General features: G+C 36.3%; 1 protein-coding gene across 3 annotated transcripts in view; it reads left to right on the forward strand.

Moving 5' to 3' along the window:
• Positions 1 to 25,873, forward strand: part of DPYD (dihydropyrimidine dehydrogenase) — a 982,193-nt gene that overhangs the window by 837,330 nt on the left and 118,990 nt on the right. For 2 of the 3 annotated variants that reach the window (XM_058303142.1, XM_058303140.2), the window contains exon 20: positions 16,501 to 16,680. The exons of the other annotated variant lie outside the window; for it this stretch is intronic. In XM_058303142.1, coding sequence (XP_058159125.1) covers positions 16,501 to 16,680 — 180 coding nt within the window. The remainder of the gene's footprint in view (positions 1 to 16,500; positions 16,681 to 25,873) is intronic. 3 annotated transcript variants of the gene reach the window in all.

Genomic DNA, 25,873 nt, shown 5'->3' on the forward strand with positions numbered 1-25,873 from the left:
TAATAATTAAAGGAGCTAGAAAACATTTTCTTCCAAAGGGGAAAAAAACAAATTCTACATTTATTAGCCTTAAAAACATGTTCAACCATTTATTTAATTCATTATCTTCCAATATTCAGGAAACATTGCTTCTTTGTTGTGATTAACTGGGCAAAATTTCCCACACAGTTAATGTTTTTAGTGACCAGTAAGGCTTTTGAAAACATTTGCACTATATTCTCTTGAAGTGAAATATAAATGTCCTGAGTTAAATACCTCTTTTACAACTATTTCCTGGTTCCACCCTACAAGATTAGAAGAGGAATCAATTACTTTTTACTTCTTTTGTCTAAGGTAGCAAATCTGAACCAGGAGTACCTAAAACCTTCTTGGACTTAAAAATTTGGGCATAAAAATATAACATTTCATTATCCCCAAATCAATTGTGCTATATTTGTAAGACAAAAGAAGATAATGTGTCTAAGGATCAAAATATCAAACTTCTGTTTCAGATAGCTTTATTAATTCTACAGTGATAGACATGTCAGATATTATAATATTTAGCATATTTTCTCACATGGAAAATCATCCGATTTCAACTGTCATGCTTTAAGGGCGTTAGCCATAATCTCATTATTCATCCCCCTAAAGCGATCATTACATCTGGATATTAACTCCTCTTGATGATACCAAATGAAGTAATGTATCTGAGGTGGGAAAAAAAAATTCCATGACTCATCACTAGGCCTGAAAACAATGACACAGGCTAAAAATCCATTTAATCTCTGGTGAATTCAGTATGAACAAATACACCGTGGACTACATGTACTTGGTCTTAGATAACTAAATTAAGAAAATGGTGGCGATTTTGGGCACAATTGGTGTGAAAGGTTGATGGCGCCCCTAGGATGAAACTCATGAGATTTTTGATGAAATTGAGTCATGAAACTGTAACCACCGAATTGAAGAATGGAGCCCGGGTCCACGAACCATCTCAGGTGGACGTCAGCATGAGTACACATCTTAAAGCTTGAAAAGGACCCTGAAGAGAGGCAACCTGTACAGCTGAAAACACTGAGTACTCAAGGAAATAATACGCAATATTTTGCTCTGTCAGACAGCGTGCCTCTGGATACACTACCTGTGGATGTTGAACCTGAGGTGAAATCCAAGAAAAGGGTAGCTGTTGCAGGTAGAGAAAGAGGCTGAGGTAGAGGAAGAGGTCGTGGCCTTGGTAGAGAAAGAGGGGAGCCTAGGCGATAATGTCCCTCAAGATCAGTGTTTCAAAGTGATGTGATTTGGGCAAATTTTTTTGGTACAGTTTTTGTTTGTTTTTACAGGTCTTTTTTTTTTAATGTCAGTTTTTAATAAACATAAATGTGGGACCTGGTGTCTATTGACTATCCAATTAAAGTTTTATTAGCTTCTTTTGTATATGTATGTATGATATTAACACAGTAAGAGCTAAGCAAAACTATGAGGCAGTCCCAGAAAAATTCCATTCTTACGTGATCATGCTTTAATTTTTTTAAACTAAAATTTTATATTATGATGAGCCTATACAGAATATACCCCTTTTATTTCACATGTGCTAAAGATGCATTTTATTAATTTTCATTCTCTGGAACCTACCTGTACATACTTCAGAAGTTGGAATGCTATGGGATGGAGTCTAAAATTGATTCTCCTTCCTTGAGTTTTACTCTATGGAGACATGGGTACTTGATAATAGGTAACAGTTATCTTCTAAACCAGGAGTCGGTGATTTTATTGTCATTGTTGTTTTATAATAGTTTCTCAATAAAATAGTTTAAAGTTCTCCTGAGTTGAAATTGCAAATAATATCCACTAGTTTATCAGTTGTAAGCAGTGTTAAAAACCTGCTAATTTGGAATGTACCTGTCAGTGGCTTTATCAAGTACTTTTACAAGGAATGCTTTAAGAACAAAATGTAAAAGACCTACTTTATTTTACAGCAAAACTAGATTATTCCCAATAAGAAATAAGACATTTTTGAATTGTTTTAGTTGGTTAAGGTTAGACAAAAATACCTCTTCAGTATACAGTTTTTTGTCAAGTTTACTACCGTTTCTGTACTAAGAAAGCAAGCTAACTTTGAGGATGTGGGGGAACTAAATCTGCATTTTCATTTAATTATGCATTGTTGGCTTGTTTTGTTTTTAATGAGAAACAGATTTTCAGCAAAGAATGTTACCTAAAAATAAGGTGTGGGACCTATGAGAGTTACTTAATTGGAGATATAGCAAGAGCACTGTGTGTCTGTGTGCCCGTACATTTAAAGAAATTCCTATAAACTTGGAATATATGTTTTAAAAGTATCTTACTCAACACCTCAAGTTAATTCAGTACTTCTTGTTTATTCTAGAGTTGTTTTCTTTTGTTCATAAGTCATTGAAGCTGTCCCATAGTACTTGGCTATTTTCTCTCAAATTATCAGGCAGTGGTTAGACAATTCTGTAACAAGACCAATGACCCAATAGAAGGGGCTAAGGGAGTGTGAAACCCATTTTGATGAAGACAACTTCATATTATTATTTTTAGTAGTAAATATATTAAACTTGAACTCATGTGAAAAGACACAATCCGTATGTAATTTTCCTCTATACCTTTTGTAAATTAAGATGCTGAGGAAATAAACTCATTCTTTTCCATACTCTAGGAAAAAAAAAGAATAATGTTGTGTAGTCACAGGACCCACCCTCTCTAAAACATACAAAATAATATAAGTAATCTAGAGGGAGTTAAAAAATAATTCATGCAATGACGGGTGCAAGCTATTATATATTTTGTCATAACCTACAAAATTGTGTGGAACAGAGTGTAAACTATAATATAAACTGTAGTCCACAGTTAGTAGCAATGCTTCAATATGTGTTCATCAATTGTAACAAATTTCCCACACTAATGAAAGATGTCCTTAATGTGAGAAAGTGTAGGAGGGGGAGGGAGTGGGGCATATGGGAGTCCCCTGTATTTTTTATGTTACATTTATGCAATCTAAAGCTTCTTTAAAAATAAAAAAAAAAGAATTAAAAATAACTTTTATGGCATGTTAGAGCATTACACAATTAAGTGAGGTTTATTATAAAAACTTTAGAATATAAACAGTAGTTTGATGAAAAGTATGACATTTTAAAAATAAGAATGAAATGTTAAACACAAAATCTACTTACCTGCATTTGCTTTATTTATCTTTTCTTTAATCTAATACATTTTCAATAATTGACTTAAAAAGCCAATTGGTTTGCAGGGAGGAGATGGTAATGAGACTTTAATTTATGCTCTTAAAGCATGGCAATTGAAATTCAGTCATCTCCTGGCCTCAAAACTCTACCTTATATGCTCATCTATGTGTCATTAAGCTAACTGTTTATAATATAGTTGTGATAATTTTTGTCCTTGAGCTCAGTGGGGTAACTGATCATTTAAAACCAGCAGAAATAAATCAATGTTTTTGAAAAACTCTCGAAAGACACCAGTTGCATATATAAATTTTAAGATAAAAAATCTAGAATATGAATAGTTATTCATATGTCTGAATTGAGCCTATTATGCCACACATATACCAAGAAAGTTTTCCTGGTAAATAGTACTTCATGATCCTTTTCTCAGCACCTCTCTGAGGAAGGTTCATTCTGACAGATATAAGACAAACAACATATCCCCAGACTACCTCAGTCAGAAGTTTGTTTGGTAATAGACTGAAAAGAAACCGGAGGAGTGGTGCATAAATTAATATTTGTTGAACAAAAGAATAAATGAAATTAATGGGTTAGTGACAGGAAATGACGTTTTGAAGAACAGCTGAATCTGAAAATTGACGTTTTATGGTCAAAATCTAGAAAGATCTATTAAGATTAAATTGGCAGCAAATAGAAAGAGAAGACCTACATTGGACATACACAAGAGTTTTGCAGTACAAATATGAGAGAAGAAAAAATCATTTTAAATACAAGTATTTGCACACATCAATTTAGTTTCTGCTTTGTGCTATTTATAGGAAGTTCTGAACTTAAAATTTAAAGTATGAATTTGGAGTAATTAGAGAAAGAGAGGGAAATCTTAAAATGAAATATTGGTCCTGATACAGGTACACAGCAGAACTGACCTGGATATGTATGTAATAAAGAACCCCCAAAATTAAATAATCCAGACACAAAGCAGGATAGATGCATTCTCTGTAACTTCTCTTGGCTAAATTTTGTCTCTCCTTTATTGTATTTAAAATAGAGACTGTTATATGTGAATATTTTAACACATACACACATATATGTAAAAATTAATGATTGAAAAGAATCCATATATTGATTTGACATTGTTAGGTCAATCATTGTTAAATGATGTCTTTATATAATTCTGTTTAAACAGTTTTTCAGTTATTACTAAAGGAAATTATTACTTAAGTTAACTATTAAAGTAAACCAGAAGAGAGGGAATCAAATGACAACTGCTATCCAAATTCAAATGTCCAGACTGAGAGCACCATATAAGCAATAATCCATAAACAGGCTCTGTCCAGTTTGGTTGTGACAAATAGTACTTTGAGTACCAAGAAGAATGCTGAAGACATGGAGCTGCTTCAGGGCAGCCTGGAGAGGCATGGGGATATCCAGAGAAGACGCGGAGCTGCTTCATTGCCTCCTGGGGAGGCATGGGGATACCCAGAAAATAATTAAGTAATAATACAAAGCAATTAATTTCAAGTTACGTAATGAATTATATGGATTCTAAATGCAGTAGAATTTGAGAAAAAAAGTATTCTATTGTGGGTTACTGTGAGTTCTGAATGATGATAGATTTGTATAATTACAGGGAGAGAAAAATGTGTTCTTGAAAGGAAATGAGAGAAAATTGTGCTTGTCATTGTATGGTAATACTGCAATGTCTTTATCTTGGTTCATTTGTTCCTTCACTCATTCATTGAACACTTCATATGTCGGTGGTGAACAAAACAGATATAGTCCCTGCCCCATTATATATGTCTCTGAAAGCTGGTAAAAGAAATCTAAATGTTAAAGCCTATCATACATTGATTTTAGACACTTAACTAAATACGTGTGTTTCTTATGTGACATAATCCTCATAAGAACTCACTGATATACTATATGTATGTAACTGGTTTTGCACAGCTAGATTAAGAAGCTATATACATATACATATTCTAATTTCTGTTTTCACATGAGAGCCAGGTGCCTTTGCAAGAGTTAAAACAAGAAAGCAAGATTGCACAGGAATTAAGAAAAAAAAAGTTCTAAGGTCACATTAACTAGGACGTGAATCCTTGCTCTGCCATTTATTATCTGTGTGAATTTAGGCAATGTCCTTAATCTCTAACCTTCTGTTTACTCATCTACTAACTGAAGAAAATAATAATACTTACTGAGTTGTTGTATGAGGATTAAATATGGCGCTACATGTGAACGTCTTTATCATAATGCTTGGGATATAGTAACCACTTAGTAAATATCAGTAGAGTACAGTAAACATAAAGGAATTTGGGTAAAACATAAGGAAAGGACAGTTGCAAAAGGATAGATTATTAGAAATGTAAAGCATATCAAGCTTTTTCACTTGTGGGATGATTTTATCTAATCTACAGGATTTAGATTTTGGGTGACCCTTGCACTTCTTCTCACTCTTGAACTTTTCTTAGGCTCAAAGACCCTTGGAGGCTAAAGGAGAACCTTTAAATTTAGGGTTACCTGGTTCAGATCAAGTCTCAGAGACTGGAGATTCCCCCTTAAGCAATACAGGTCTTGTGATTTGAATATAATATTAGTGTTCTGTGACCTGTGTAAGTATCTGAAAGCCCAGAATGTTAAACCAAGCCAAAAGCAACAGAGCATTTAAAAATGCATTCCATGAGTATGAATGCATTCCATGAGGATAAGTGAAACTCACTCTCTGACCCAAAAATGGGGGAAACAAATATATCAAGGTAAGGGAATTGTAGATCCTAGCTTGTACAGGACAATACCAGTGTATGCTGGTAATCTAGGTGTTTTCTTCAATAGTCTTCCTGTTTGATTGTCACAGTTTGAATGATATGGTCACCTCTAAGCATTCTCCTAAAACCCTGAACTTAGAAATTTTACCGGTGTCTACAATCTTTCTTTAGGTTAATAACTTGTCATATTCATAAATTATAATGTCTGTGCCCTCTCAGTGAGAAATAAAACTACTTCTTTGGTCATTGTATGTTTCAGCAGATCCAGCAGATCCAGCTTTGGAGGCTGAAGGCCAACCATTTGATTTTTAGTTGTTGGTCTTTATGTTTTTTTTTAAAAAACAAGCATGCATTTTTATTTCCTTGGTTTTTCTACCAAGTTAGAAAAGATGTGATCCTCAAATTTTCCACTTGAAGAGAGAAGGAATTAGGAATGGGTCTTTAATAATTTTTAAAGTTCCTTTTCTAAAATACAAACCCTACTGTTGTGCTTCTCCAACACTACATAGTTTTGTACTGTTACAGTCATTAACTTGAACAATAGGGTTTTTTCCTATAGCATTTAAATTTTAAGTGGATTATTCATAATTAATAAACAACTAAATAAACTAGCATAACTAATAAGCAACTAAACTGTTTCTAACTTTTGTTTGAAAAACAAAAATTATACATAAATAAATTATATATAAATTATATATAAATAAATATAAATAAATAAATAATATATTGGTAGTTCAGTCAAAGCTGGTGACTTACTGATACAGCCACATGCTTCTCTCACAAATTTGTGTTTTTATCAATAACCTAACTATCAAACCAACTACTGAATCTTGGGTTAAGAGAAGGACAGTGTTATCGAAGACACGAGTTTTATGTTCAGGCCATTTTTCTGTTGTAAGTAAATTGTCCCCTTTCTTGGAATGTTGAATGCCTGTTTGCAATCTTGATTGACCATGTATCTTTATCCATCTTTAAAGTCCAGAAAAAATTTCCATGATTTAATTTGCCTAGCAGACTCTCTCCAGGCAGTATGACTTGTTCTCTTTCTGTGATTCAAACCCCATGTGGTATTTTAGTAAATAAATCAAGTTTTCCCAGCTGTGTTGACTCTGTTGAAAAGGAGAGATTGCCTAAAATTATGATTTTAGTCATCTGACAGCTATTGTCTGGATGTTTCCTTTCCTTTTCTTGCCCCACTCTTATTGTGGGAGGTGCTGAGTGTGCACAATGTTACGTGCAAACCCTGGTACCACCACCTGTGTTACTGCAGAGTAATTGACAATTACTGTGAGAACGGATGCTGTACCAGAACGATTGTTCAGGATGGTAATAATCAGTTTCAGTATAAAAATTCTGCTGCCTCCGAAGCAAGTGGCTGAACTCCCACAAACTGTATCCACAGCCCCTAACCAAAAAATGGGCTTCATGACAGCCTGGTGAGTAGAGGACTCCAGGTCTTACCTCAGCTTTTATAGTCTTGTATTTATGTCCCCAGGGAAGCAGGACCATCAAGCAGCATTATCTTTGAAGACAGTCACCATTCTTTGGCCATGCATGTTGTGCTTGGCTCACCCATTTTCATCTGTAGCCTTTCATAAAAGGCAGACAGAGGTGCTATGTCTCTGTTGGTTCTTTTCTATTATTCTTAGTTCAGGTCATTATTGAGATCTGAATTCAGTTAGAGTTCATTTTGTAAAGGCCTGATACAGGGAAGGGGGCAGAGGCAATCGCACCTGCAGGGTATAGCCCTTTGACTAATTAGCCTAGTCCGTCTTCAGTCAAGTTGTGTCATTGACAAAGTGCAGCAAAGATCAATCCCACAAATGCCCTTTCAACCAGTAGTTGAGAGGGTGGCCCACCACCTATGCTGCCATTGAGAAACTGCTGGGAGAACTGATGATTGTATTTTGGTCAGCAAAATGTGGTCTGGATGCTGGTACAAAATACCTTAAAAACAGTTTATTCACTTCCGTCTATCTTCAGCTGAACTTGGATTAAGAAATTAATCAGATAGACAACGATCACATAGAGACATTGAAAAATAGCCTTTTGAATTCCATAAAATTCCTTCCTGATTAGCAGGGGGAAAGGAGATTGATATATTGATGTGCTTAGAATTGGTCAAAGAGTATACAACTTAAAAGGCTAGATAAGGGGGAAAGTATTATGAATAACAGTGAAATATATGATATACCAAAAGAAACAAGTTAAATGAACTTTCATGCCTTTAGGATTTAACAGTGGCTAGCATTTCCAAGACAACTTCGAGAAAAATTAGTAAGCATAACTGCTTATCCATTGGGCTTTTTCTGAGTTCAACCTTGGGAAAACATCTGTGAAGCCATTTGTTTGTTGTTGTTGTTTTCTGCCAGTCAAATTTGTTTTGGTCAGAACATAGAAAACTGAACTCAAAGGCAAATTTCTTAATGGAATGGCATTTGGATGACTATTTTACTTAGTGAGCCTGTGCGGTTTAGTAGGAAAGCTGAAATAAGCCCTCTCCTTTCAGGGAAAACAAGATGGTATTTTGCTGAATGCTAGAATTTTATCACTTTGGGGGAAAAAGTAGAAGCTGCTTGAGAGACCTAAGAGTATAAAAGCATTTGGGATCTCAGAAGGAGTTTAAATCAATGCACCGCAACAGTTACAGAGCAGATAAAAGAGCCTGCTGTCTCAATTGCCAGGAAACTACTTAGAAACTCTCACTTTGATTTCTTCACATAGTCCTTTACACTACTGCTAAATGCAATATATAGGGACATCACAACTTTGATGTTGCACAGCTCCAACAAATGGAAACTAATATGCTACAGCAATTAGGATTTGCGGTTTTATGTGGATATACAAATATATTCCAATCTAGCTCCCTATGGGCTATGTATCTCCAGAGGCTGTCCTTTCCAATATAAAATTATAATGTTGGTGTTTTATTCATGAATTCTAGTACGCAGTACCATGTTCATGTAGTACCAAAAACTCACAAGTGGATGTTGTTATTGTGAATTATTACTTTAACAGCACATATTGTACACCAGCATTAAAAGTATAGTATCACTTTGTGCTTCTCTTTGGTCAGAACTGACTTCACTGAGGAATTACTCATTCCATATTTGGAAAACCTCGTGTTTTACTCAGTATGTGTGGACAGTTAACTTTTAATAGGTCAAATATTAAGATCCTAATTTTCTAAATTATGTACATTTTTGCATTAACAATAAATTGCAGTAGTGTGTTTCCTCTTATGAAAAGTGTAAATCTGTATTTATTAAGTTATGTAAGACTTGTCAATTTTAAGGTTTTGAAGTGTATTGAAATAAGGTAGATGTCAAAAGATCAAATTCCTTCTGTTGGCTTTACCATGTACTGCCCAACAATTAAGAGCGCCTTCTCTGCCTACCTCTAACATTATTACATGGACTACATAAAATGACATGTGACAGGCAATGCTAAAACAGAAAAAGCTTACGACCCAGTCGGAATCAGGAGACCAGCATTGCCTCCAGCTAGCAGTGAGATCACAAACCAATCAATTAACCTTTCTGGACTCATAATCTATAAAATAAGGAGGCTAGTCTGAAGTATGTCTAAGTTCCCTTTGAGTATTAGATTCGTTAGTTTTATTTGTCAGCATATTTTGAAAACCGTAAATCACTACATAAGTATTTCTTTTTGTCAGCATGCTTTGAAAATTATAAAGTCTAGGATAAATATTGCTTACGTTTTACGGAGTTTAAACAGTTTAATCCTTAATAAAACTAGAGTAGTAAGAGTGGGGGAGTCATGGAATCACTTTCATTTTCTGGTAAATCTTTAAGAATTGGATAGATAATCCTCTTTTTCTGTGTTTGAAATATGGACCGTGGGAAAACTTTGTTGGGAAGACTCTTGAACCCCTTCCAGCTACATCAGATCTGCTATTAGTGCAATTTAGAATGAGATACCCATTGAAGTATTCCTGTTTTTGCTTAAATGTAGTTACTCTGCAGTATTTCTTTTACTAATGAATTTACAGAAACTCTGAGGCTACTTTGCCCTTAAATTGTAAGTACATATTTGAGTTGTAATAAATGGCCTGGAGGTACATGTTTCTAAGCCCTGGGGTTTAGTTGGTCTACCGATATTTAGATATGAAAATAAATAATTATGATCATGGATTCACCTGAATTGTATCTAAGAGACCAAGATCCTCCATTAACAACTTTGTCACAAGAGAAGACAGGTCCAAGGTGCTGGCATAAGGTACTTCAGAGCGTTATTCCCTGCACCCTTCAGAGAATCTTTGGAAAACTAGCAAAAACTGGCAGAGCCATCTTCCTCAAAAGTCCAAAAAAGAGTTAAAGAGTTGCAGAAATTGGGCAAGTGCCTTATAATCCAAAAAAGAGTTAAAGAGTTGCAGAAATTGGGCAAGTGCCTTATAAAAAGAAAACAACACAGCTTTCATGTAAACCATCGTTAGTAGCAATGCTTCATTATGGGTTCATCAATGTAACAAACTTACCACACTAATGAGGTTGTTGTTAATGTGGGAAAGTGTGGGAGAGGGAGGGGGTGGGGAATATGGGAATCCCTTATATTTGTTATATAACATTTATGTAATCTAAAGGTTCTTTAAATTTTTTTTTTAATTATATGTTTAAAAAAACACATATGAAATGCTCCTGGCCTGGGGCCCTCGTTGGTACCTCCCCCTCTGCACCCCCTTTTGGTGTGGAGCTGGCCTGCATGCCCACTGTGGGTCCCTGGCTCTGTTCTGGAGCGATTCAGAATATCACCTATGGTGACAAGCTACCAGGCAGCAACCTGAAAGACCCAAACAGGAAACTCTTCTGGCTTACCCTCCCAGAACTTTCCCTGCTGGCAGAAGAAGCTTATGGGCGGCTAAAGTAATGTAGGAAATAATGAACATTCTGTCCATCTGAGATGTATAATTTCCATGGCACTTTCACCTACATGATGTAATTTAATTTTCACAACAATAAATTAGATATTATTATCTGTCTTTAAAAAGGTTAGCAGGAGAGTGAGAGAGACCGAAGACGCTAAGCTAGTCAACTAGTACCAGTTCACACAGGTGCTGAACGGCAGACCGGGTCTCAGATACATGTCTTCTGATGACAAGAATAAAACTTTTTTTGAGATCATTGCTTAATGCAAATAAAAATAAGGTCCATGGCCTTCTTTTACTGCGTTAGTGAGAAAAGACTAGTCTTTAAAAAATTACATCCTGCTTCATTTATACACTGATGATTTATTCAAATTGTGAAATTTATTTTTAGTGCCAACCTATACTTGCTCTTATATTGAGCACTTAAATATTTTGCCTTTCACTTTCATATATGCTGTCTTTGATCTCCATTATTAGGTTAAGAAAGTTGCTCATGATTATGCAGCTAAGATACGGTCTGGGCCCAGTACTGCCTGACTTGCCTGCTGCTCTTATCCACTAGGCATAAAATCCAGTAGATTTGACTTTAGAAAATAGTACTTCAAGTTTCGGCTCTTTTCATTTTCAAAGGAAGAATGTTACCCTCTTTTCTTCCTAACTCATGGATTTATTCTGAGTAATGAGAGAAATAATATATGTAAAGGTGATTTTTAAAATGTAAATCACCATAAACAGGCAATTTCCTGTTAATGTGGTTAATCTCTTTTAATGATAAATAATGAGAAAGGAATAGCACCCCACAGCCTTCTGTTACCTCCCAGGGATTTGTGCAGTGGCCTAGCATAGGCTTCGATTAAATGTGCCTCCACCTAAAGTGAAAATTCAGGGCACTGTGTCAGACCTCTGGGGGAGGCTGTTCAGTGGCAGTGGGAGCTTTATGGCCCACCTCAGATCATGCTACAGGAGGCCACCACCTACTCAGATCCTGCAAGGGCTGGTCCTGCTGAGTCTCTGGGCGCCCCTATTGAAAACAGCTCACTATAGGGATAGTCACACTTATAGAAATAATTAATAGTGGCAATGATCCTTATAATGGCACCTGATGCCCTGCTGTGAAGAACGATAAACCAGCCTTCACCATAAAGAATTTACAGATTATACTAAGCAAACATGTTAACAGCTATTATGAGTCCTAATCAGAGCTGTTAAACAAACAATTAAGAGATGTCATATAAACTACACCCATTGAATAGCAGCTGCATGTTTGGAGTTTTAAAAGGAACCATTTACCTGTGAGATAGAGATCAAGCCCTCAGTGGAGTGTCAAGGTTAAGCACCTTTCCGTGCAGTTCCATTTTTTTGAGCATCAAATCACAAATAAAAAGCTCTGTTTCCCAATAGTATGCTTACATTCTGAGATTTTTTTTTTCGTTTAGTCTTATTACTATTTAATGAAAAAATTACTCGAATTTCTTCAAATGTGACTTCTCATTATAGTAGTATTTTAAGAACCGTGAAAATATAATCTAATGGTTAAAATTAGGAAAAAACATTTTTAGAAGTGTAGTTTGCAGACAGTAATAGGTGAGATTCACCCTCTAATGGTTCTTAAGTCTTGCTGCTCAAAGTGTGATCCACCAGCAGCAGCATCTGGAATCTTTTTTTTTTTTTTTAAAGATTTATTTATTTATTTAATTTCCCCCCCTCCCCTGGTTGTCTGTTCTTGGTGTCTATTTGTTGCATCTTGTTTCTTTGTCTGCTTTTGTTTCTTTGTCCGCTTCTGTTGTCGTCAGCGGCACAGGAAGTGTGGGCGGCGCCATTCCTGGGCAGGCTGCACTTTCTTTTCAGGCTGGGCGGCTTTCCTCACGGGCGCACTCCTTGCGCGTGGGGCTCCCCCACGCGGGGGACACCCTTGCGTGGCACGGCACTCCTTGCGCGCATCAGCACTGCGCATGGCCAGCTCCACACGGGTCGAGGAGGCCCGGGGTTTGAACCGCGGACCTCCCATATGGTAGACGGATGCCCTAACCACTGGGCCAAAGTCCGTTTCCCAGCATCTGGAATCTTGTCACAAGTGCAGGCTGTTGGACTTCATTCCAAACCTTCAGACTCAGAATCTGCATTTTCAAGAAGATCCCCAGATAATTTTTATGTATATTAAAATGTGAGAAGAAAACATCAATGTGAAAAGTTTCTACTATCAAAATTCTATTAGGATAACTAATAGGTTTAATCTTTTTAGAAGGTAGAAATTAAATGACTCTCTTCAGAAAGGTACCATATCATTAAGCGTATTCTAAGGGGCCACCACTAGCATCTGTGTCTCAGGGTGACTTCCGGTTCTCCTGTGTAGCGCACCATCGCCACATTGGCTCAGTGGCCATTTTGAAGGCTCTTCTTGCTCTTCAGAAGGTGTCATGTCCCCTTCACATACTCAGTAGAACTCCCAATTAAAGGAACACTAACACTGTAGGATGAAGACAGTAGAAAAGGGTGGCAAAGAGCAAGTGTATCTTCTTCCATACTGAAAATACCCCAAGTCCACATATTAATCACTCCAGAATTCCTCAGCAGAGATGGCTATATACACATTTTGTCTTGGTTTGAGTTAAAAGAGTTAGTGGTTTTTATATCTTCTTATGGAAAATCAGAGATGACTGGAATTAAACTCTGCTTTTTATATCTTGCAAAGTATTTCTTGATTCCTTTCAGTATTTATGTTTTTATAAAGTCATGAACATCCCACAAAGTACATGGCATAATTTTCAAAATCTGATTTCTTATGTTGATATGGTGAACTTTTTTCAGTAGAAAAAGTATATCCATAAGCATATCCTACAAAAAGTAGAATCTCACTGTGAACAAAGAGGATTAAGTAAAGCATCAGTTGACTTTTATAGTTAAAAAAAATCCTGTGGAGGAAATTATAATGATGTTCTTTATAATTATTCTGGAAAAAAAATCAACCTAAGGAAGTTATAACAGGGCTAATTAATGCTCAAATTATTCCTTCTGAGAAACAGATTTTTAATGTCATGTAAATGGGCTTCAAAGGAAAGGTTCTTGTTTGTACATAGTAGTTATTCTGTGGTCTTTCCACATAGTAGAAACATATAGCATTTCAAAATAGGAAATAAGGGTTTTTCTTTGTTTGTTTCTTGTTTTTGGTTTTGGTTTATTGTTGCCATTCTTATACTATATAAACAAGAAAGGAAATAAAGCAGGAGAAAATTAATTTTCACCTAGCAATATGTATTTTCAAAACATTACTTATATTTGGCTTGAAGATAATTCAATCATTTTTAAAACATATGTGTTGGTTCATGGAATGAATGAAGGGAAAAATAAGTTTAGTTACCTTAAAACAGCTTTTTCTTTTACAATATCTATATCTTAGTCACATTAGACTTCCTGATCATGAATCCTGTCTCTAACAGTTTATATTATATACATGTGAACTGGAGCAAGTCATTTAATTTCTCCAAGACTTATTTTATCTTCATCTGTAAAATAGGGTTAAAAATTAAACCTACTTCTTGGGATTATTTTTGAAGACAAAGCAATATAATATACAAGAAAGTGCTTAACAGAGTGCCTGGCCTAAAAGGTAGCTTTTTTCCTTCCTATAAAAAATAAAATATAAAACTCCTCCTACTTATACCCCTAGCTCTTCCTCTCCTCTCACAGGAGCCAAACCTTTTGCAGAGCATTCTATCTTCACGTCTTCAATTCCTCATCCATCATCCATTCCTCTCACTCCTCAGCCTACTACAAAACCACTCCTTTGTTGTAGAACTTCTCCCCTGTAAATGAAAAAAGTTGTCCAGTGTCTTTCTGGTTGCTAAATCCAATGAGTGCTCTTCAGCACCGATGTTACTGACCTTTCTGTAGTGTTTGACACCTTTCTCCATACACTCTTAGATCTCCTGGACTCAATGCCCTCATGACCTTCTTCCTCAGCTTCTCTTTAATGGATGGTTTTCCCAAAGTTCTACACTTGACCTTCTAGTACACACACATCATGTAATCACTACCACTTCTTGTTGAGAACACCTCAATATGTATTTCTTCTGCCCTTTTCTCTTTGTATATCAGTTTCTCACTCCGCATTCAGTAACCTCTTAAGTGTGTTTTCAATAAATCTTTTAACTAATGCTTATTGCGTAACAACTAGGCACCAGGTGGTATGCTAATCGTGAGGATTACAATAAAATTAAAGACTCGAAGGCTTTAAGAGACCATGAAAAAATGTCTGGTTCATTCTTCTATTTTCAGATATTTCCTTCATTTTCATTTGCTTATGATGTGATTTTTTAAATTTTGGTTGCCATTGTCAGGCACCCTTATATATATGCCTAGTATTAAGTCCGGGAAAATGGGCTAGAAATGAGTTTTGCTTTGCCTAGTTTTATTTGGTTGCTTGCTGCTTCTTTGGATGATCTGAGAAGATAGATAGGGAAAATATGTTGAATACCATAGTAAGTTTTGAATGTTAAGTGCTGTTTATGCCATCTGAGAAAGATGTCCACTGGCAATTGTAAAGATAGTTCTGGAGTCTGCATGCAGTATCAGAATTGGAGAAGTATCTTTGGAAGTAATTACCACAGACACTCCACCTCTAAATCCCTACTCTTCAATCTCTAACTTGAATCCCAACTATAATCACAGAATCCCAAGTATATTTTTATTGGAGGAATACTAATTTCTTTGATACAATCCACCTTAACTCTAGAATATTTTTATCTCAATTTTCTGAGAAATAGTCACTCAAGTCCAAAATCCTCTTCTACAGTATCCCTAAATCATTCATTCATTAATATGAATTTATTGAGGGCAGAATAAATGGCAAACCCTGTGCTAGACATTGGGGATAATTTGGGAACCCAAGGTAGATATAGCTTTGTCTAATTGGGGAGAGGGCCATCAATCAAATATTCATACAATAATTATAGGTAAATGATGTTACAAGTAAAAGAAGGCCAGGACCTACCTCAGGTTCACAGAGGCCTCCCTGAAGATGTCACATTTCCTGTGAGACTGAGATGGGTGTTATTTGGCCTAGTATAGAGGGCAAAGACCTTCTAGGCAACAAGAAGGTCACAGAGCAGATCCCAATGCAGGAAGAAAGTTGGAAAATTTGAGGAGAAGAGGAAAGACCTGAGCGAATAAGTGATTGTTGAGTGAAATGAATGGATAGTACTCTAGCCCCAACTTGACTGCCACCAGGGACAAAAATGACCTCCAGGCAGCACATCCCAACAGAGGGAAACTGGGAGAGTTAAAATGTCTTTCCTTAGGTAGTGCCAAATCTGATTCCTTGAAAATGCAACCCATGGGATCTAATTTTTAACAGCTGTATTGATGTGTAATTGACATACTGGACATATTTAAAGTGTACTCTTTATAAGTTTTGCATTATGTGTACAGCTGTGAGATCATCACCACCACATCAAGTTAATGAAAATATCCATCTCCTCCAAAAGTTTCCTTGTGCCCCTTGGTAATCCCTCCCACCCCACCTCTCCCATCCCCAAGCAGTGATTGATCTGTCATGCTTACAATAGTGTCTGACATGCAAAGTAAACATTTGTCAAATAAATGAAAAGAGAATCCAGTGGGAGAATTAGCTTTTGTTTTTATGTTTGGTTGGTTGGTCCATCTTTTCTAGGTATGCAGTGCTGTTCAAAATCAGGATTTCACTGTGATTGAAGACTACTGCACTGGCCTCAAAGCCCTGCTTTATCTGAAAAGCATTGAAGAACTACAAGGCTGGGATGGGCAGAGTCCAGCCACCGTGCGTCACCAGAAAGGGAAACCAGTTCCACATATTGCTGAACTCACAGGAAAGGTATGTGCCCAACCGATCCAGTGTTAGCCTTAAAAAACCGTGCCTTGGTGAATTTTTATTTCAGATACTATTTGCCTTCCTACAATGCTCACTAGCAGAGAAACACAGTGCCTGTTGGATGTGAGTTCTACGGGAGAATCATTCTGAAGGAGGCTTGATAGGATGGGTCTGCAAGTTACATTTCTATAAAACCAATATAACACAAGGTCATAAAAAAGGAAAAGATTGAAGTTTGTAATGTAAAGTGCCTCTAAATTCTTGCTTACTGTGGTGATGACTGGCATTCTTTTCAGTAGGAGGCTGGAGATTTCTTTATTCTCTAACAAGCTCTGGAAATTATAACATTACCTTTCTATTTTCAAGACAATCAAATCACTGGAGTCCTGAATAATATGATGATGCTTTTTTAAAAAAAGTTTAATTCTCATCAGTATCTTTTGTAACTGCTTCTGCTCTGTGGTTAAACCTGGGCTCAAAAGGTTATGTCCCCACTTTCTCACTAACTGCTATTTTCAGAGAAATATACACTACATTTACATTTTATATAATACAGTGATTTTTAGCAACCTTTTTCTAAAACAACTTTCAGCATTTTGCCTTTGTGTTTCCTTTGTATTATTCTAAGTAGACAACCATTGTCAAAAGACATTTCTTGAGTCCTGAGCAAGGGGAGGAAAAATTATAATTCTTAGTCTTTTCAGCTTGTCACTACATCAATAATTAACTTTTTAAAAAAAAGAGAGGCAGTATAAAAAGATTCTTTAAGGAAGCATTTAATAATTCAAATGAAGCTTAACTTGAAACAGGTCACATGAAAAGAATGGAAAACAAAAACCCTGGATATTCTGCCTTTGGTGACTTGGTGAGGGACTCAGGAAGAATAAGAGAAACATCATAAAACTGACTTAGAGTTGACCAGTTTTAATGGAAAATATCCCTGTCCCTTTCTTAATAGATAGCCAAAAATAAGGACTTCTTGAGAAATGTATAACATTATAAGTTGGTGATAAAAAGCAAAAAGGGGAAAGAAAGAAAATCTTACAGTGTGAATTCCAGGAAAATATCATGATGAATGACTCCATGAGTGGCAATCAAACAGAAAGGCTCGGTGACATTAATATTTATAATATTGTAATTAGCAAGACTGTGCCTAAGCAGCATTATTAGTGTAACTAATCATATTATCATAAACTGAGTCTGCAGTATTTAGACAGGGAGTGTTCTTGCCTTTCTCAATGACTATCAATAGCCTAAGGTTTTTTATAACTAAAAAACTTCACAAATGACATTACACTCATTCATTGTAAATATCTCAAGGACTTTGTTTCTGACATGATAGTTTATGATCATCTATATAGGCACTGTCTCAAATTTGAGTGGTTATCTTGTAAACTGAAATATAAGTAGTTGTATTACACTGGGCCATTTTGTCTCAAAAAGACTTTCACATTCATTTCAAACCTTACCTATTTAAAAAAAAACTTACATTCAAACCAAAGGAGGATAATAATGGGGACATTTGTGCCAATGACATAAATGGAAATAGATTTTCTGATAAGGTCATCTGGATTCAGACTTTCTTTACTTTGGGGTATGTGGGGAGCCCAGTGTTAATCAAAACCATAAGCGTAATTTCCAGCATTATCATTTGTTTGAAAAAAAAGGATTCTGCCTATGTGATTATATTAGTGATTCATTTCTCAGCACTAAGAGCAGGAACGAGCAGATGGTCTGGTAATAGATTTGTGCTCCTGGATTCTGTAGTGAGGGCTGACATAAGTAAAACAATAGATGAATATCCCCTTCAGGTTAATATCCCTAATACTGAATCAATGTGCTCTGGACCCAAGGTACAGGTGGCTTCCTAATTGTTTCTTCTTAGTGTTGTTGTGTGCATGTGTGAGTGTATGTGTATGTGTGTATGTGTCTAAAAACAACTCATATTATGTTCTCATTAGCTAAAGAATAGGATATTTCTCCTTACAGTGCTGCCTTTTTTTTTTTTTTTTTTTTTTTGCTATAGGGAAAATGAAAATATATTCACCCTTTTCAGAAAGACTCTCTAGAAGTGGCTGGCTTCTTTAGACAGGATGGATTTGTTTGGAAAGGATGATTGTTAGTCTACTTAATCTTTTACTCATAGGTCAGGCTAGAATAAATTAGAGTAGATATTTAGAAGAAACCAATTACAATGCAATGTTTGAACATGGAGAGAAAATGAAACTTTGGATGTGGAAATGAGGATTTGGTCAATTAGTTAGCTTTTAAGTAACTAGTATATTTAATATACTCTCCCTAATGCTTACCTCACTTATTAATTGATTAGACTTCCTGAGCACTGTTTCTTCAGGTGGCTTGGAAGGACAAAAAGTTCAGCTCTGTAGTTTGTTCTGGTCTTATGATGCAAGTAGGTTAAATCCACACCTTCAAGAGAACAGATACCATGGGCATGGGAAGAACAATCGCCAGCTCTTGAACAATCGCTCAGAGATCTTGATTCAGTGGGTCGGTGGTGAGTCTATGAATCTGCATTTTTCACCTCATGACTCTGATGCAGGGATCCTGAGATCACATTTCCAAAAGGAAGAGAAGAGAAAATAGCAGTTGAAAAGTCAGAAATTGAAAAGTTGACAGTGAGCAGAATGCAAGCTTCACTCGATGGCGATCACTAGCAATGGGTGATTTTGAGCTGAGCTGGAAGAGAAATGAAAATATCTGAGAGGTTTGGTAAAAAATCCAGAGAAGCATCACTCTGGATTCTGAATGGCCAGAAGTTGAAAATACCCAATGAGGAATCAGGGGCCATGAAATAGTGGAGCAGTCAGGTCAAAATCCTGAAAACAAAAAGAATTGTGAGGACAGAGATACTTTGCTATCGTACATGATATCCAAAATCTGTACAGATAGTCAGTGATAAGGAAACCTATAAATACAGAGTCAGGAGATTATTTACTATATCATCAGAAAGACGTGTTTGATAGGAAAACAACCTCTTATTTTAAATCCAGTTACCTAATTCCCCTTTCTCCCTGATGAAAAACTTATACATAAATATGAACTGAAATGAAACAATTGCCTGCTGCATATGGGCTACCAAGCAGTTACTTGCTAACATTTACTAGCAAACTCAAGGGTAAGATTGTCAGGTTTACATGTTGCTTCATTATTCACTAGCTAGGCAAATTTGGACAAGTTATTTAATCTCTCTAAACCTGTTTCTAAAACTGTAAAATGAAAGTAATCAGAATACTCATCCACAATCCCTCATCAACAATTCTGAAATCCAAAAAGCGCTGGAACCAAATGTTTTCACATAACTCATTTGGCAGCAAACCTGGCCTGAACTGATGTGAAGCTATTTATAATCTTTATTTATTCCTCTTAGAGTGAACATTTAAATGTTTATGGCAGAAAGAGTAATGCATTTGATTGTGAGATGCTACCCCACACCTTGCTGGGGGTGTTATGTAAAATGTGGTATATGCACTATATCACTTTTCTAAAATTGAAAGAAAAAAAAAACCACAATTCTGAATTCTAAAATATATCTGGCCCCAAGGATTTTATTTTTTATTATCTTTACGTAACCTTTATTTCAAATTCTAAAAATGAAATAGCAGACAAAAGGCAGTTTAACAAGTTATAGATGCATTACTCCAAAAAATTTTGTCCAGAAACTTTTATCTCATCTAATCCCAAAAACAAACTCACTCATTCCTCCAGTGTTCAAACAGATACACAGATGAGCACAGATTAGTTAAATGGCATTAGCAGGGTCTCCTTGTTAATGAAGAAAAATTAAGGAGAAAAAATGTTTTACCATATTCATATCTCATAAAACTAAACCCCATATTCTCTTTTTTACATTTGGCATTGATATAGTACCTTATTTGGTTTTGCTACAAAATATTCCAATGCTGTGGTTAACTATAGTCTTTAAGTTACGTTAATTATATTTTTCCCACATATCACCATATTCTTAACACCTTGTAGTAGAAAAACATTCCTGTTTTTATATTATTAAATACAGTCCCCATCTACTGACAAAATTACTACTATACAATCCCTATATTATCCTCCAGGTGTCCTACAACTAACATTAATCTCCTTAGTCTACCCGTTTCAGCCACAATCACATCCATAAATCAGCAGTGTTTGTTACACTCATAATAATGTTCTACCATCAAGTTCATTCATTACCACATATTTACAGTTGACCTCATTAAACATTCTATATGCATCCAACATTAGCTCCCCCTTCTCAACCTACATTCCATCTCCCACCCACCTCAACTCCATAAATCCAACTCTGTAAGTCTACTCATCATTTTTAGTTCATTTCAGTGAGACCATACAATATATGTCCTTTTGTGTCTGGCTTATTTCGCTTAACATAAAGTTTCCTCCATGTTGTCATGTGATTCTCTAATTCATTTCTTCTTATCGTTGAATAGTATTCCATCCTATGTGTAAACCACATTTTGTTTATCCATTCATTGGTTGACAGTCACTTAGTTGTTTCCATCTTTAGCAATTGTGAATTATGCCACTGTGAGCATCAGTGTGCAAATACCAGTTTGTGTCCATGCTTTCAGTTCTTTTGAATATATTCCTTGTAGTGGTTCCATGTGTCCTGATAACAAATTGGCACTTAGCCTTACTGAGACTCCCTTGTAAGTGGTACATAGCTATTCACTTGCTGCTCTCAGAATCCTCTCTTTATATTTGGCATTTACATTCTGAATAGTAAATGTCTCAGTTTGTTGCTCTTTTTGGATGGTGATTTTCATGTCTTTCCTAAGGGTTGGAAATTTTGGGTCAGTATTTCATCAAATATTCTTTCTATGCTGTTTCCATTCTCTTCTCCTTCTGGGACACCTATAACACATATGTTTGTGCTTTCTGCATTGTCATTCATTTCCTTGAAATTGTTTTCCATTTTTCCCATTCTTTTTTCTGTTTGTTCTCCTGTCTTTTCCAGTTCAGATGTTCTGTTCTTGATTTTACTTATTCATTCTTCTGCCATTTCAAATCTGCTGTATATGCAGATATGTACTTTTTTTATTTAAAGATTTATTTATTTATTTATCCCCCCCTCCCTTCCCCTCCTCCCGCCCTGCTGTTCTTGCTGTCTGGGTTGTCCTTCTCCTATCATTTTCTCTCCTCTAGGATTCACCGGGATTCAATCCTGATGGGGAGAGAGATTCCTTGTCAATTGCACCACCTCTGTTCCTGGTTTCTGCTGTGCTTCACCTTAATTTTCCTCTTGTCTCTCTTTTGAGGCGTCATCATCTTGCTGTGTGACTCACTTGCTCAGGGCACTGGCTACCATGCAGGCACCTGTGCAGACACTCATGTGAGCACTGACTCACCACATGGGCACTCACGTAGGCACTGGCTTGCCAAATGGGCATGCTTTCTCTTCTTTTTCACTAGGAGGTTCTAGGATCGAACCCATGTCTTCCCATATGGTAGGCGGAAGCTCTGTCAGTTGAGCCAAATCTGCTTCTCTCTAATGTACTTTTAATCTCATCCACTGTGTCTTTCATTTCCCTCTGTTACTTTTCTTTGTGGGCTTTCAAATTTTTCTTTATACTAACATAGTGTCATCTTAATGTCCTTTATCTCTTTAGTAATGTTTTCCTTTATCTCCTTAAATTGATTAAGGAGATTTGTGTGAATATCATTGATTGTCTTAAATCTGTGTTTCATCTGGATTGGTGGTTTGTTCCTTTGGCTGGGCCAAATCTTCTTTTTTCTTAGTATGGCTTATTATCTTTTACTGATATCTAGGCATCTGATTGTATAGGTGATTTTACTCTGTTAATCAATTTCTCTCTCTTAGTAGTTTTATTTCAGAGCTCCTCTTCAATTTTTTTTAAGAAATCAATTTTATTGTTACATATTAATAAAGCACAAATCCATCCAAAGAGTACAATCATTGGTATTCAGTGTAATCACATATTTGTGCATTCATCACCCCAATCATCCCAGAGCACTTTCATTATTCCAATAATAATAATAAACAAAAACAAACAAAACTCATCACCTCTTAAACCCTCAACACCTTGCCTGCTGTAAACAGCTGCTATTATTTTTCCTTCTTTCTAGTATACTTGTATTTATATTTTATGAAAGCAGTCTTATGTATGCAGTATCCCATTTGTCTTTTACTTGAAGTTTTGCTATGTTATAAGGTTCCATGTTAGAGTTTATCGCCCTCCTTCTAGTAATATACATGACCTTAGACTTTCCCTTTCAACCAGTCATACCCATACAATAGCAGTGCTAGTTACAAACACCATGATATGCTGTAACCATTTCTCATCATTTTGAAAGATTTACAAATAACCTTTTTACCAATTCTGTACAGATTAACCCTTAGCTTTCCATTCCCTAACCTCCTTCTATTTGGGTCTTGAGACCCTACATATGGTCTATCTTGGAAAATGATCACTGAGCACTTAAAAGTATATCCTGATGTTTTGGGGTGCAATGTTCTATAGATGTCTTTTAGGTCTATTTCATTTATGATATTATTCCAGCTCTTTGTTTCTTTATCCTCTGTCCAGATGTTGTATCTAATACTGGGAGTGATGTATTGAAATTTTCAACTATTAGTGTAGAGACATCTGTTCTCCCTTCAGCTTTGCCTTTGTGTGCCTCATGTATATTGGGGCACCCAGGTTTGGTGCATAAATATTTATTATAGTTATTCTTCTTGGTGAATTGCCCCCTTTGTTAATATATAATGACCTTCTTCATCCCTTATAACAGTTTTGCATTTGAAACCATTTTGTCCAATATCAGTATCACTATTCCACTCTTTTTTTTAAAATTTTATTTATTTATTTAATCCCCCCCCTCCCCAGTTGTCTGTTCTCTGTGTCTATTTGCTGCGTCTTGTTTCTTTGTCCGCTTCTGTTGTCGTCAGCGGCACGGGAAGTGTGGGCAGCGCCATTCCTGGGAAGGCTGCACTTTCGCGCTGGGCGGCTCTCCTTACGGGGCGCACTCCTTGCGCGTGGGGCGGCACTCCTTGCGCGCATCAGCACTGCGCATGGGCCAGCTCCACATGGGTCAAGGAGGCCCGGGGTTTGAACTGCAGACCTCCCATGTGGTAGATGGACGCCCTAACCACTGGGCCAAGTCCATTTCCCAGTCTATGTCTTTTGATTGGGGAGTTCAAGTCAAACAGAGGCAGGGAGCCACTAATGGGGCATAGAGCAGATGGACAGTGCCTGGGAAAGAAACAAGAAAGCAAGCCTTGTCTTCCTTCACTTCCCCAGCTGGCCAGCAGATGGCCCTCCTCAGTAAAGCTTTCCACTTAACCAGCAATTAAAAACCAGGTTATGCTGGTTAAAGTTGCTGAAGGAAACCACACTCAGCCCTCAGCCAAACAGCCCCTCTTCCCAGGGAGGAATATGTCCTCTCCCTTCCCCATTGGCCCTTCAGGCACAGGTGTGACTAAGGCTGTTAGCCTTGGGTAGGGTAGCTCTTGTTCTCTTCATCTCTCTGTCCCCAACCCTTCCTGGCTATGCTCAAGGTGCTCTCCTGGTCTACAGCTCCCCAAAGCGACTCCCTTTGATGACTTCTGTGCTGTCTCCCTTATTTTACAAGAGAGCTGGGCATTGCCTGAGCTACAACAATGCCATCTTTCTTGCAACTTTCTGGGGCCAAAGATTTTAAATAAGAGTTATTAGGAATACCTAAATGAGAAAATAACTCAAAAACACCTTAATCCCGAAATTCAGCTGTAGAGTTGGTGTAAAGTGATAACTGTGATATAATTAGTGATATTAAAAATAAAATATTAGTAATTGGCATTTTAATTTGGGAAAATAAGAATTGTGTTGAAGTTATTTGAGGAAATAGAAAAGAAATTGGACACACCAATAGTAGAATAGAAAATTTTACAGTTAGAAAAGCATAGAAGATGTCTTCACTATTTTGTGCTTATCAGGCAAGGACTCTTAATCAAGAGCCGCTGAAAGGGTAAAAGCACAGGCTGAAAACTAATTATTGACGGGGGTTTATGTGTACTTTCACATACTGTTCCCTAAACCTAGATATCTTTTCAGTTCATTTAAAAGAAATTCTCACCTTCTATTTGAATTATTCTGACCACCACACCAAAAGTAATTTCTCCTTCCTTTCTTCAACCTCCTTTGCAATAGGTATCACACAGGATTCGATTTGTTACATGCCTAGACAGTAAGCTAATTTGTCACTCACCTTTGCATCCCAATTCCTTGGATACATATTAACATATGGTAAGGGCTTAATTTATGTTCATTGAATAATTGAATGAATGAATAAACGAGTACAGAGCTAAGTGAAGCATTCAGCGTTAGCAGTCACTTCACTTATTAAGCCATAAATTGTTCCATTGGAGTAGAAAAGAAAGTAATATAAAATAAAATAAAAAAAGAAAATAACTTTTGTATTTAAAGTCACTCTTTGTGTATGGAGTCTAATCTAATAAAATAAGATGAAAGAAGCCAGAGTGAAAAGAATGAGGTAAGCAAGTAGGTAAGCAACCACCATTCCTTCTTGGCTTGGCAAAATATAATTGATTATAAGCTTCCTGAGGGCCTAGATCATGCACAGTGTGCCAGTGCCTAACAGTGACTACCATGTAAGAACACGTGTGGCAAGTGAATTATTGAATGAGTATATTAATCAGTCAGTCATTTTAAGATCTATCTTAGATGTCACGTCCTTTGTGAACCCTTCTATTACTCTCTTCCCCTTCCTCCAGGAAAACTGACTCACTCCTTTCTTGGTTCCCTTATAGTCCTTTGTTCATTTAACTAGCATTGTACTTATCACATTATCTTATAGTTACATGTCTTCTTGTCTATCACTATAGCTCAATATGAGCATCTGGAAAGCAGAGATCATGTCTTATTTATATGTTTTTTTCAAGCACCTAGCAAAATGCTACATGTTTATGAAATTAAATTGCACAAATGTCTGTGGTATCCTTATTTAGGAGGAAAAAAGGAAGCCAATTTATAATAAAAACTCTAGCTACTCACTTTCAGGAATAGCAGTCATTTTAGAAGAAAACAGTAAACGTGCCAAATTACTTTCAGTAGGTATTAAAATATGATGAAATACATATCAGTGATGTTAATAAGTGAACATAATCTGTGCTCATTAAAAAGCATTCATTAGTATAAAAATCAGAAAA

This window comes from Dasypus novemcinctus, chromosome 9, assembly GCF_030445035.2.
Source record: "Dasypus novemcinctus isolate mDasNov1 chromosome 9, mDasNov1.1.hap2, whole genome shotgun sequence".
Taxonomy (NCBI): domain Eukaryota; kingdom Metazoa; phylum Chordata; class Mammalia; order Cingulata; family Dasypodidae; genus Dasypus; species Dasypus novemcinctus.